The sequence below is a fragment of the Typopeltis vanoorti genome, chromosome 4, assembly GCF_054136105.1.
Source record: "Typopeltis vanoorti isolate ZY-2024b chromosome 4, IOZ_Tvanoo_1.0, whole genome shotgun sequence".
Lineage (NCBI taxonomy): Eukaryota > Metazoa > Arthropoda > Arachnida > Uropygi > Thelyphonidae > Typopeltis > Typopeltis vanoorti.
Window position 1 is genome coordinate 47,508,503 of NC_143552.1, and position 14,205 is coordinate 47,522,707.

Here is a 14,205-nt window from a genome sequence, read left to right on the forward strand (position 1 = left end):
ATTTAATACACATTTTTTCTCCAGTTTTAATTTCTATCCACATGTCCTTTAATTTTCTTGATGAATACATTTCACACACACTGCACTGCATAAAATCCTGCAAATTCACCCAAAAACATCTTTGCCACCATTGTTCTACTATGCATTGGTGGCATACTAACAACATTGCATTAAAACAATAAAAATACAAGTTTTGCTTACAAACTAAATATTATTATTATTATTATTATTATTATTCAGGCCTCCAAGGAGTCAAAAGACTCATCGAGGGAGGTCCTTTCTAAGACATAAAGTCTGTCAAGACTCATCGAGGGGAGGTCCCCCCCCCCCCGAGAAACACAAAGTTTATCATACCACTCTTTAAACTCACTGACCGTTCTCACTCCCACCACTCCATCAGGCAATGCATTCCACGGCTCAACCACCCTCCACACAAAGAAACCACTCCTTACCCTCTTGCTCACAGTTTCCTTTCGTAACTTCCAGGGATGGCCTCTTGTCATCACTCCTTCCCGCTGATCAACCAAGCGAAAGAACTCCCCACTGTCAACCCTGTAACCACCTCTCAACAGTTTAAAAGTCTCAATCATATCACCTCTCCTTCTTCTATCCACCAAACTCTGCAGTCCACATTCTCTCAGCCGATCCTCATAACTATCCTTGTACAGTCCTGAAACCATCTTTGTCATCCGTCTTTGTATCCTTTCCACAGTTAATTTATCCCCTTCAAATCCTGGGGACCAAATCTGAGAACAATAGTCCAAGTGTGGTCTGATCAGAGACTTATACAACGGAATGATAACCCTCTTATCTCTGCAGGTCAGTGTCCTTCTCATAATAGCAGCAGTCCTCTGTGTTACCTTCACCACCTTTGCAATATGTCCCCTAAACTTCAGGTTTCTATCAATCATCAACCCCAGATCTCTTGTCTCCCCTACTTCCTCCAGTATAACTCCTCCCATAGAGTATGCAGCATCCCATCGATGTTTCCCAAACCTCAAGACCTTACATTTTGCTGCATTAAACTGACACCCCCATTCATTTGCCCATCTATCTAGCTTATTTAAATCCTCTTGCAGGGCTACCACATCTGCACTATTATTAATAATCCTTCCCAGCTTCGCATCATCCGCAAACAACTGAATATCCCCCTGCAATCCACTGGCTATGTCATTGATATAAAGGTTAAACAATATAGGTCCTAGTACTGAGCCCTGTGGGACCCCACTTGTAACCCTCTGCCTCCTGAAAACTACTCCACCATACACAACTCTCTGATACCTATCAGACAGCCAATCCTGAATCCAGTTGACCAATCTGACATCCAGACCCATGTGCTGCAACTTAAATATCAGCTTATCATGTGGCACCCTGTCAAATGCCTTCGCCAAGTCTAAGAAAATTGCAGTATATGCCTAAATAGCTCCGTCAATCACAAACCCGTTTAAAACAAACTATAATAAGTTAACCTAATATTATCAACTAAAATACGAAAAAGTTACTTATCTATGATGTGAATCTGAAAGGTTTTGGTATTGCTTTTCTTTTTCACATATATTCTGTTTGACTTTTCATGGTTGTTGTTTAATGAGAGTTGAAATTGATTGGGACATGTAATGGATTCATTTATTAGGGCAATATACATTGATAATTTCTCTCAAATCCTCTACAAATTGTGGCTACAGTAGATGCCTCCCCTGCATACTGCCAATGTGTTCCAGCATACCTAGCAACAAGATTTTTTTTTTTTTTTTTTTGTTAGCTGAGCTGGAAATCTCCAGTTCAGTTCAATATCCTGTGTAGCAGCTAATATGTAGAAAAATAATTTTAAACCCAGTTTCTTACCCTTGTAAACAAGAAATGTTGAGTCTCTCTCTCTGCTGTCTGATAGACCTCTAAAAACATCACTCATATTGTGTACTGAAGAAATGGGGGGAAAAAAAGTAAACAGGTCTTTGTTCTGGAGTCAACATGTTTTTTGGCCATTTCAAGCTTCTATTAAACTAAGCTAAACTAAGTGGTGATATTATGCCCTCTTAATGAAACTTGTCTACCATTTAGTGGCATCTAATACCACAGTAGCTTGGCCATTCCTTGACTGATGTGGATACCACACCTCAACCCGTCTACATTAACTTACATGTGGAGATTTTCCTCCAGCCTGATGTTTTAATGCCAGAGAGGTTTAGTAGTATGATTCACAGCATCATTTATTTGTGCTCACTAATAACTGTGTTATAGTTTGTGTATAGTTACAGACCAGTTAGAAAACTAGCAACTAAGTTATTTATTTTAACTGAATAAAACTTAATATGGATTTTACTTACTAACTTACTCAGGTGTTGAGGGCATCTTCAGTATAATTTTCAAATTAGACAAGTAGAATAGTGAATGAATATACATGAACTGCATGTACATGATATAGAGTGACATGGTCTAAAATACATTAAGATTCTAACTAAACAAAATTAAACAAGAAACCATTAGTTAATTATTTACATAGCATGTGGAGAAGTACTATTTCCCACAAAAGGGAAATTTCAGATGATGTAGTAAGTGTTCTTTAAGATAGTTACCTACTTTTATGACGAACTTTAATCTTCTTCCAAAGGATTCAATGTTTGGTGGAGAGAGAGCATGTTCTGCAAGTCCCAACTCTCCAGGCTCATGGAATTTAATGTAATCTACATGTTCATCACGATGTATTGGCTGCTGACTGCCAGTTTTTGCCAAAATATGATAACCCATACTAACAAGGAATTTGAAAGACTTCAGGGTGGGCCAAAGGTAGATGCTCATCTTTTGCAGAGCCTAGAAATCAGTATAGCTGAACTACTTAGATCTATTGGCCCATGGTGTCTTTTCACCCTATTAACATGATTTCTAGGCTTCTTTTATATCTCTACCAAACATCAAATCCTTTGAAAGAAGATTAAAGTAACTCATAAAAGTAATTAATTATCTTATGGTACATTATAAAGCAAGTTGTTAAACCTCTACATTGTCCAAATCTAAAGAGAAGTGGTGGACTGAAATTATCCCTTTTATGAGAAATAGCACTTCTCACACATTCTGTGAATAATACTTTTTTATATTAATTTTGTTTAATTAAGTACCTTAAGGTATTTTAGACTGTGTCACTATATCGTGTGTGTGTGTGTGTGGTGCAGTTCATGGATTTTTCACTGTTCAATCTTCTAATTTCTGTTCTACTTGTTTAATTTGAAAGTCATACTGAAAATGCTTTTGATGCTGATAAAAAAAAAAAATTCTATGCTTCCCAAAATAAAAAAATTATCATGGCTTATGTTTCAGTTAGTCAATCCATCTTATTTATTTTGTTGCTTTGGTGTTGTGATTCATATGAGCTCGTACCATTAGACCACTAATGAATAACAGCCAATACCCCAGCTTATCCATGCATTCAATTTAATGCCTGTTGGTTGGCTGGGGACATATCCAGGACTACTAACAGGCCTACCAACAAGAAGGTGTAAGCAGAGGATTTGGTTACTGCAGATTGACTTAACTTCAAAGTTTAGCATACTCTGCATTATGCTGGCCTGAACATCACTTCTATCAGAATTTTAGACTCCAGATACTCCAATCATGCTATCATGCTTATATCAAGAAGAATATCCTTCAGATGACATTTATGAAGTGGAATACAGAATTATAGCAAGGCTTTCTTCATTCGAGTAACTTAACTAGAGAAATGAAGTGCGGTTGCCAAAGAAATCAGAAAAAAAAAATCTTCCACAAGCATTAAAGCAGTTTTTATGCACAAAAAGAGATAACCTGTTACTAGTTTCTGTCAGTAAAGATAAGCATTGTTTATATATGAGTGTGTCCCAAGACATTTACAAGATAGCATACATCTATGTGAAAGCATTTTAACTGCAAGTTCCTAGCTAGACGAAGTACCTATAGATATATATATATATATATATGAATTTTATAATGCAATAATGTAAATTAAACTGCTATATTCAATCACATCCACTCAATAATACAATGGATATAAGTAAAATTTTGACTTTCATTCTAAGCCTTTCAACACTGTGGATTTCGTTGTAGTGTAATATATCTTTCCAAGCTCAACTTAAATTTTAATCTGAGTATAATATGTTGTACTCAGATGTTAACTTGAAATTTCTTCTTTCTAAAACTTTAAATGAATTACTGTCATTGTAGGTCACCAGTCTTGGGGCATAGCTTGGTGGATTAATGAAATGCTTGTTCCAGAGATTACTGTAGTCAGAGGAAAGAACTATACATTTATTGTAGAAGGAGGTGATGATCCTACCAATTCAGCTAGTTACCATCCTCTTTATATTACCAATAATGATCAAGGTGGGGGAGGCCAGTTTCTTAGTGAGCTTGAATCAGAGGTAAGAAAAACAAATATACAAAAATGGATGTAAAACTTAAAAGCTACAATGTTTTTTTTCTTCTTGATAATCTCTGCAAAATAATCCACTGGTCCACTCACATGTTCATGTTATGCAGCCTATTTTATATCATTGGAAAAAAAAAAACTGCTAATGTATTTTATCACTTAGTTATATTATTTGTATTCTGCTTTTATTATTGAATAGATAGGAAACTTATTCACATCAAAACAGATTGATATTAAACTTTATAAACTCACATTTTTGACTTAAAATGTTTTATCAGTATATTTTAAGGTTAAATCGGCATCGGCATAATTAAAAAGGAAAAGGTAGTTCCTAATACAGTTTCAAAAAGTTCACTGGAAGTGTTCAGTGATTTAATGATTTTAATCTTTCTATCCCCTTATAAATGTTATAAGTTTCCTAATGTGTACCCTCAATGAACATACAATTCACTGCATGATTAAGTTTACATTATTACTAATTTCCTATCAACAGTATTCCTCCATATAAGTCTCAGCACTCCAGTATTGTCATATTATTATTAACATCTGACCTCCATGGAGTCAGAGACTCATCATGGGAGGTACACACTATTGCACACAATGCTCATCTAACCGTGCTTTAACCTGATTTGATGTGTCTACATTCAGAACACACTCAGGCAATGCATTTCACTCACCAACCACTCTTCATGCAAAGAACCTGTTACTCACTACTCTGCTCACATCCTCCTTATGCAGTTTCCGGTGATACTCTTATTCTATTTTCCCCCTCTCCCATTCTATGAAAAATCTCTTCCATGTCAACCTGATAACAACCACTGACCAGCTTATGTCTCAATCATATCCCCCCCCCCACTTCCTCCTATTCATGAAGCTTTGCAACTCACTCTTTCCAACATATTACCATGAAAACCCAGCGACCAAATCTGTGTATAATAATCCATATGGGGCCAGCCTTATACAATGGCATCATAACCTCTCTATTTCTGCATGTCAGGATCTTCTGCATTATTACCATTCTCCGATGTGATGTATTCACGACTTGTGCAATGTGGCCCCTGAATTTCAGGTCCTTGTCCACCATCACTTCTAGATTTCTTATTTTCTCAACCTTCCACAATATATCCCCACCAAGCATAAATTCACATCTCATCTTTGTTTAACAAATTTTAAAATCTTACATTTGCAACATTGAATTGTTATCCTAACTCCTGTGCCCATTCACTCAATCTATTCAAATCTGCTTGCCAGAACATCTGCTCTATTTCTCATAGTTCATTCCAATTTTGCATCATCTGCAAACAAGTGAATATCCCCATCCAGATCTTCCCCAGTATCATTAACATACAGGTTAAATAGCAATGGCCCTAAAACAGACCCCTGAGGCACACACCACTGGTGACTTTCCTCTTCCAGGATATTGCTTCCCCCATATACAGCTTGCTGATACCTATCAGACAGCCCATCTCCGATCCAATGCACTAATCTGGTATCCAACCCCCTCCCCGCTCTAATTTGACTATCAACTTATCATGTTGCAATCTATCAAAAGTCTTTGCAAAATCTAAGTATAATACTGTGTATGCATCTATCCAATGAATCTGTCTCCTTATTGTAATAAGTAAGTAGATTACTACAATATGACCTTCCTTTAGCATATCCATGCTGTCCATCAAAGATAATCCAATTCTGGATCCTGGTTCTCACCAGACTTTCCACTTTAACCGCAACAACTGACACGCACAGATAGGCCTATAATTTGATGCTCGAGTTCTGTCACCTCCCTTATGAAGCAGCACAATCTTGCCTTCCTTCCACTCCTTTCGAACTTGACCCAATGCAAGAAATTTATGGCAACCAGTGTAAGAAAATTTGCTATGGTTAATGAAACAATTAGAACTGCAATTATTTTTGCAAATTGTTTCACTAGCTATAATAAATACAGTCAGTAATCCAATTTATAATCAGATCCAATTCAGAATCATATGCAATTCAGAACAATGCTATACATATGATTCTGAATTGGAGTCTGTTGTAGCGTAAGAGTCAAAGCTGGATAGTTGGAAGATCTCCACGTGGCCTTTTAAGGAATGTGGAGAACTGACCAGGGCTTCTGACCTAATGACCTCAGTCCTTACCTTCTCTTAATGCACCATTAATAGGTATCTACCTGGATACTAAACAAATGAGAATGGGTTATCAGTTTTGGATTTAACTGACCAAAGTATGTACTTATTGGCTTTAAATCCAAGCAAAATAAGGGTGCAACATGATGAAATTCCATCAACTAACTGTGTACAAGACATTTCAAACTAATTAACTTATGGATCTGACTAGGTTAGAAATAAAACATTTGATCAAAGACTGGAGACCGCAAATATGAGATTCTGAGAAAGATTAGGGGATTGAACAGATGACATCACTGGTATAATCATATTAAAAATGAAGATATTGAGGGAAAATGAAAAAGGAACTTGACACTGTTAGTATTCAGGAATGTGTGAACTGAGTTGAGCTAAGCTTGGCTAGCTAGCTTACTTAAACAGGAAGAGAGGAAAAGTTAACAAAACAGTTGTTTGTTGCCAGGATGATAGGAAAAAGACCCAGAGAAAAACCAAGATCTAGTTATCAGTAGGGTAAAACTAACCTGTAATCTTTATTAGCAAGTTTGACGCTCTTAATACATGTTTATGGCATTTGCTGCTATCTCTCTCTCTCTTAAGAACCTAAAGGTATTCAAGTTCATGCATTTACCACACTGACTACCTTCTTTAAATTTGATTAAGGGATAGTGTAATACTTGATCTACCAGAACTAGTCAGTAAATGAGGAATAAGCAAGGAGAATTCAAATATGAAGAGTATTACTGTGATCTTGTCACACTCTTAACATGAATCATCATAATAATTGGTATTGAACAATAAGATTTTAAATAGACATGAATATTTAGCAGAGGAAAGAAAGCAGATGATATAAGAATCACTTAAAATAACATAGAAGTGGTGTTAAAGTAAATTTAGTTTTCATAGAAATAACTCTGAAGCACTGCTTATTTTCAGTTGTGCTTCTTTTAATTGTTTGAAGCAAAGATACTACCTAGTTAACTCAGCAGGTAGCTTCTTCATGCTCCATCCCACCAGGCTGTGGGTTTGACTCCACTCTGGTCCAGATGTTTGTAAAAGTCTAAAGGGATGGTATTATTTGTCTAGTCATTTCTAATGCATTTTAGATGCAGAAAATTATTTTAGTTAATTCTCCTGATATTATTATTACCATCATCAGGCCTTCATGTAGACAAGAGACTCATTGCAGGAGGTCCCACTCTCATGCACAGTTCACCATACCTTAACTTAAATGCATTCACTGTCTGCACTCACCACACTTTCAGGCATTGCATTCCAATCACCTGCTACTCTCCATGCAAAGAATCTACTCTTTACCCTCTTGCTCACACCTGCCTTTATACAACTTCCAGGGTCTGGTTCCCACTGATGAGACCTCAATAAAGGTTGAAACCGGTTTGGGTAGTGGACCTTTCCTTAATACATAGCATTATACATGTCTGCAAGGAGATGTGCTTTGCATTATGGGGAATACTAAGGCAAGTGATGAGAACTTATACCACCTTTACCAAGAGTTGCCCCAGTCCTGAAAATACTTCAGGCTCAAACTCTGTTTGCTTACACTTGGATAAAGGATTAAACCAAATATATAATTTTGGCAATTGGTATAGGTAAATATGACTTCTCCATTACTTCCATCTTAGTATCACCACCTCTGGGTCTGTTCTCACTGATGAGACCTCAAGTAAAGCTCGAAACCGGTCTGGGTAGTGGCCCTTTCCTAAATGCATAGCATTGTACATCTCTGCAACGCGATGTGCTTTGCATTATGGGGGATACTAAGGCAAGTGATGAGAACTTATACCATCTTTACCACGAGTTGCCCCAGTCCTGAAAATACTTAAGGTGCAAACTCTTGGATAAAGGATTAAACCAAATATATAATTGGTAGCTTAGCCAAGGAGAAAAACTTCCATCAAACCATAGTTTAAATTAAACTACCTACTAAAATTAGTTTAAATTAAAAATTTAATTAAGGAAACAGGGAAATCAGCAAAAAAAAAAAAAGTCCACATTTGCAGTCATAGAAAATAATGCAGATAGGATTACCCATCCTATCATGAGCGATATTGATTTTCTAAGAAGCCAAATTACTCAGCAGAAATGGGTCATTGAGCCTAAACCGAGAGAAAAGATGGTATATCAAGTATGGTGCTGAAGATATTAGAGGTTGGTTGGAGATATTATACAATCTTGGATTTGAACATCCAGAGAGCAGCATGGATTTATTAAAAAAAGGTCTTGCTCCAGTAATCTAGTTACATTTTATAATAGGGTAGTAACAAGAATATTGGACAGGGGAGATTATTATTACACCCTCCATGGAGTTGGCAGACTCATCATGGGAGGGTCATTCAACTGACAACATATTTATCATACAGAATCTTAAAATCCTTAGCACTCCTTGAATTAACAATACATTCTGGTAATGCATTCCATTCATTGACAATTCTCCATCTAAAATAAAACTACTCCTCAAACCCCTCCTCACCACACTTTTACACAACTTCTAGGAATGATCTCTGGTTCTTCCCCTCTCACCATCTACTCACTTTAAAATCCCTCTGGATTAATTTGATAAAATCCTCTCACTTAAATCTCTCTATCATATCACCTCTCTTCCTCCTATCCAAACTCTCCAATTCACATTTCTTCAACCTTTCTCCATAGAAACAGCATTCTGAAGTCCCAATACCTCTTGCCTCTGGATCCTCTCCAATGTCTCCACATCACATTGAAAACTACCTGAGCACAATAGTCCAAGTGTGGCCTGATCAGTGACTTATACAGTGACACAACCACTTCCTTATCCTTACATTAGAATACTACTTCTTATCATAGCAGCATTACGATGTGCAGCCTTTGCAACACTAGCAATATGCCCTCTAAACTTCGGTCTACTGTCAACCATCAATCCCAAATCTCTAACATCATCCACTTCCTGCAGTACAGCAGTGTCAATATAGTACACAGCCTTATATTTCTGCCCTCCGCAACACCTTGTGCTAATTGATATTTTAAAACTACAACCCCACTTTTTTTTGTCCAAGTAAAAAGTCTGTTCAAATCTTCCTGAAGGGAATTAACATCAGCAATGCTACTTATAATTCTTCCTAACTTTGCATCATGAGCAAATAACTGAAGATCGCCCAGTCAGTCCACATGATATATCATTTTCAAACAAGTTAAATAGCAGGGGAGGGGGCCCAAGAACAGAAAGAACTCTGTGGCATGCCACTGGTTACCTCCTTTTTTTTGAGACATTGCTCCATCATACACAACCTGCTGGTATCATTCAGAGAGCCAATCTCTGATCCATCTAACCAATATACTATCTATTCCCATCCTCTGCAGCTTATGTGGTAATCTAACAAATGCTTTTGCAAAGTTTAAGAATAGCGGTGTATATAATTCTCCCTTATCTAACACACTTGTTACCTTATCATAAAATGCAAGTAAATTACTAAAGCAGGACCTACCCTTTACAAATCCATGCTGACCATCATAAAGAATGCTTCCTTCAACCTAAACCTGTATTCTATTCCTTGCCAATTTCTCCAACACCTGGACCACAACTGCAGTTATGCAGACTACCCTGTAGTTAGAGACTTCTGTTTTAGAACCATGCTTGTGGAGTGGAATTATTTTGCCTTCTTTCCACTCCTTAGGAACATTACCCACTTCAAGACTTTCATTAAATAACCAGGGCAAGGGCATAGCCAACTGTGGTGCACATTCCTTAAGAATACATGGTGATATGTCATCCATTCCCACAGCCTTAATATCTAATCCAACCAACACCTGATACACCTCTGTTTCCTTCACTTCCAATTCTAATACTTGACTCTCTTCTATATATTCCTCTGCATCATTTACACCAGTATGATATATGCTGAAGTGCCTGTTCAGTAATTCGACTATATCCTTTGCAGCTGCCATGACTATCCATTAATGCTAATCTGCTATAATTATCCTTCCTCTCGCTTGCCATGAAGCAGAAAAATTCTCGAGTTAACCTTGGCCTGACCAGCCAATTTCTTCTCATACTGCACCTTTTCTTTCTTTACCATGCTCATCACCTTTCTAGCCTGCACTTTATACTCTTCATGGATCCGATCACCACCAACTGTGTTATATCTCCTCCATAACATTTTCTTGTCCAGCACAGCTTGCTTAATTCCATTGTTTATCCATTTCACTTCTACTGTATTTACTCGCTTAACCCTTGGTATGCATTCATACATTACTTTTGTCATTCATTCATTACTCTATAGTCAGTTAGCATCAACATATTGATGCTAACTGACTATAGAGCTTCCTATAATCACTTGCTTTATACTTCCACATGTATCCATTTTTGGTAGTGACCTTTTCTTGTTTCATCACTTCCCAAACAAGTACCTCATGATTACTCTCACCAACTGGTGGCAGTGTCAACACTTCATTAACAACTACATCATGTGAAGTTATCACCAAATCCAAAGCATTAAAGCCTCTAGTTGCTTCAGACACATGCTGCTTAAGATATTTATCTCTCAGAAATTCCACAAACTCGCTCTCCTTGTTCCAGTACACTATCTCCCCCCCTTCCAGTCTATATTCCTGTAATTAGTCTCCCATCAGGATCACCTTCTTTTTAACATGCCAAACTAATTTGCCTAAACATTTCGCATACGGGTATTCTCTGTATTCCCTGGCCTATAACAGCATCCTGTCAGATATACTAACTTGTTTATTTCAACTTCACATCACACAGATTGAATATCTGTGCATGCACTATCAACTTCCACACTTTGCAGACACAATTCCTCTGCAATCATTAACAGCACTCCCCCCCCCCTCCTCTTTTCACATTTCTATCATTCTGGAAAATTACTATTATTATTATTATTACATGACTCCTCCAGGGAGTCCAAGGACTCATCGAGGGAGGGCACCTACTCTACAGCTCTGTCTCCACCGCTCAAATCCACCAACTAGAACTAACCACAACTACACCAATGCCCCCCTCTACCACCACTAGTATTTCCACAGATAATCGCAAACATCCATGCCCATGGCAGGATTTGAACCCGCAGTCTTTTGGCTGGAGAGCAGATACGTTAACCTCAGCAACCAGGCCTTCTAGTTCTATTCTCGATATCACATCCTCTTCTGACAACCACGTTTTGTTTATTCCAATTATTTTTGGGCATACCATCTCAATCAATGCAACAAACTCAGCTCTCTTGTTTCAAATGCTCCTTACTTTTGTGTATAAACAAAACAATTGCTGTGTGTTTGAGGCCATTCTACCAGCACCAACATTCTCTATTCTAGCTACTATACTACACCACTCTCTTCAGTCTGACCACTCCTACTTCCCTGATCCTGACTGCGATTTCTATTCCTACCTGTCTCATCCTCACCTTTATGCATTCCATCATCTTGTGCTGCTGCAACCACATCTTCAACCGCATATCCATCTTCCTCCTGCCGTACAGTCTTCTGTTGATTCATGCTATCCTGCTTCATAGGTAGACTCTGATCATTTGCTATATTACTACATTTGCTCTTGACTCTGTGCCTTCTCAGAAAACAATAGCCTTTCTAAATGATCAACACCAAACCCATTCAAATGTAACCCATCAGCTTTATACCATTTGAACTTCCCTTCAAATGCACTCACACAACTCAGCCATCTTACTATTCATAATCTCTGCTCTCCTTCTCAATTCACCGTTGTCACATCTGGGTAACACACCTATGACTTTCTCAACACTATTCTTCTTTACCTGCTGCAACAACTTCCTCAAGTTTCTATCAACATTCTTTTTCTCCCCAACTAAGTCATTTGTGCCCACAACTACCACTAATTTTGACACCCAGTATTTCCTTTTCTGCAATGCATCGGTTATTTGCCTCATTGTTCCCAGGAAATTTGTGCACATTATTAGTAGTCACACCTCTAATGATCAAGTCCCCATACACTGATATACAATTATCCTTTGACTCTTTCTTCATAATATTTACTTCCTCCTTCTCCTTATCAGCCATTCTCTCCTTTAGATGCTTAATATCATCTTCCAGATATTTCATTTTGCTTTTCATTTTCTAACTCTTGCCGAAGCTCTTCTACTATGGTCCTGACATTTGTTCCCATTTCTAATCGCTGTAATCTATCCAGACATTTTTCACATACGTTAACACTTTCCTTCTTCTCATTTACCCAAACAGTCCATATAGCAATTTTCGAAGTGCACCCACTGTGAAAAATCTAAAGCAGAGCCAGACGTTCGTACAGAAGTCTTCCGTGCCGCTGACATACATAAAATTTCAACAACACCACTGTAGGACACTTGTATCCAAACTGAAAAAAAAGTGTAGCACAATTTGCGACAAAAAGTCACACTATGCACTAATTAAAAATACCTTTTAGCATGACTCAAGTCTACCTCTACGTTCACTCACGACACAACACATTTTTTTTATGCAGAGAGCAATATATTATCCGGTCGGCTAAGATGTTTATATGATGATTTTTTCTATATTTTGCAGAAGCTGATAGTGGGTTGTTTATGAAGATGCAATTTTCTTAATAGAGAAAGGTATATGTGGAGCACCACAAGCTTTGGTTCTGGGCCAGTTGTTTTTAATTGATATATCGACAATATAGTTCAAGGTTTCAGAGGAGATTTCAGCTATTTGCTGACATTGCTGAACTGGAGTAAAGAAGCTGTGGTGTGAATGTGGATTTCATGTTATGCTGAAGTGCAGGGAAACCCTTCAGCATAACAGAAAATCCAAGTCAGTTTATGTATCATGAGGCACAAATCAGAAGTGGACTGAAATGTACCTTATACAATGGAAGTGCTACTTCTTCATCCTTGCTTATTAATATCATGTGCATTGGCAGTACTTTTTCTCTCTTATTCCTGTTGCTGGATTCTTTGCAACAGTTTTTATGATATAGATATGATCTATCGAGCTCAGGTCAGCTTATTGTTTTTCTGCAATCCAAAGTATGGTCCACTCTCCTTGACTTGCTATAATGATTATAAATATTTATGTTCTTTAGGATATCTCTAAGTAGTATTATCTCTGTAATGTAGCTGGAAGAACAAGGCGATGTTTGCCTTTTGGTTGGAAAAGATTAGCTGTCTTGTCATGATGCGAGGAACAGTTAAGTTTTTTCAACCAACAGTTGGTTAGTTTGTCTCTTGTACAGAGGTGTCAGTATTTTCAAGTAAACCAGTCTGAGAACACACATAATTAACAGACAAAAATACTACAAATTAAGTGGATATTAAATCCAGCATCATTTCAAAACAGACTACAAAAATTATAGAAGTTTTGTGCAAAATTTGACCAGAGAGCTTACGGGAATATGCTTGCCACCATACTATGAGTTGTCCTAGCCAAACCTAATAAGTGGCATGAACGCTAAAGCAGCCATATTTTTGCCTCCTATTGGTTCATTTTGATAAGGTTTCACTGACCGGACAGCTGTTTCAAACTCATAGGTTTTCACCAGGGATCAGGCAGAAACCTAAGAGCAAAAACTAAGAAACTCTGAGCGTCAGAGAAGTGTATTTTTCATAAGCGAACTCTTGGTCGGTTTGCAGAGTATTTACTAAGGGATGAGTTTGAAATAGCTGTCAGGTCAGCGAAACCTTATCAAAATGAACCAATGGGAGGCGAAAA

The 14,205-nt window shown here is 37.5% G+C and overlaps 1 protein-coding gene across 1 annotated transcript in view; it reads left to right on the plus strand.

Annotated features, from left to right (window-relative positions):
* Positions 1–14,205, plus strand: part of LOC150107281 (protein Skeletor, isoforms B/C) — a 365,485-nt gene that overhangs the window by 324,448 nt on the left and 26,832 nt on the right. The window contains exon 19 of the mRNA XM_090391768.1: positions 4,195–4,391. Coding sequence (XP_090247894.1) covers positions 4,195–4,391 — 197 coding nt within the window. The remainder of the gene's footprint in view (positions 1–4,194; positions 4,392–14,205) is intronic.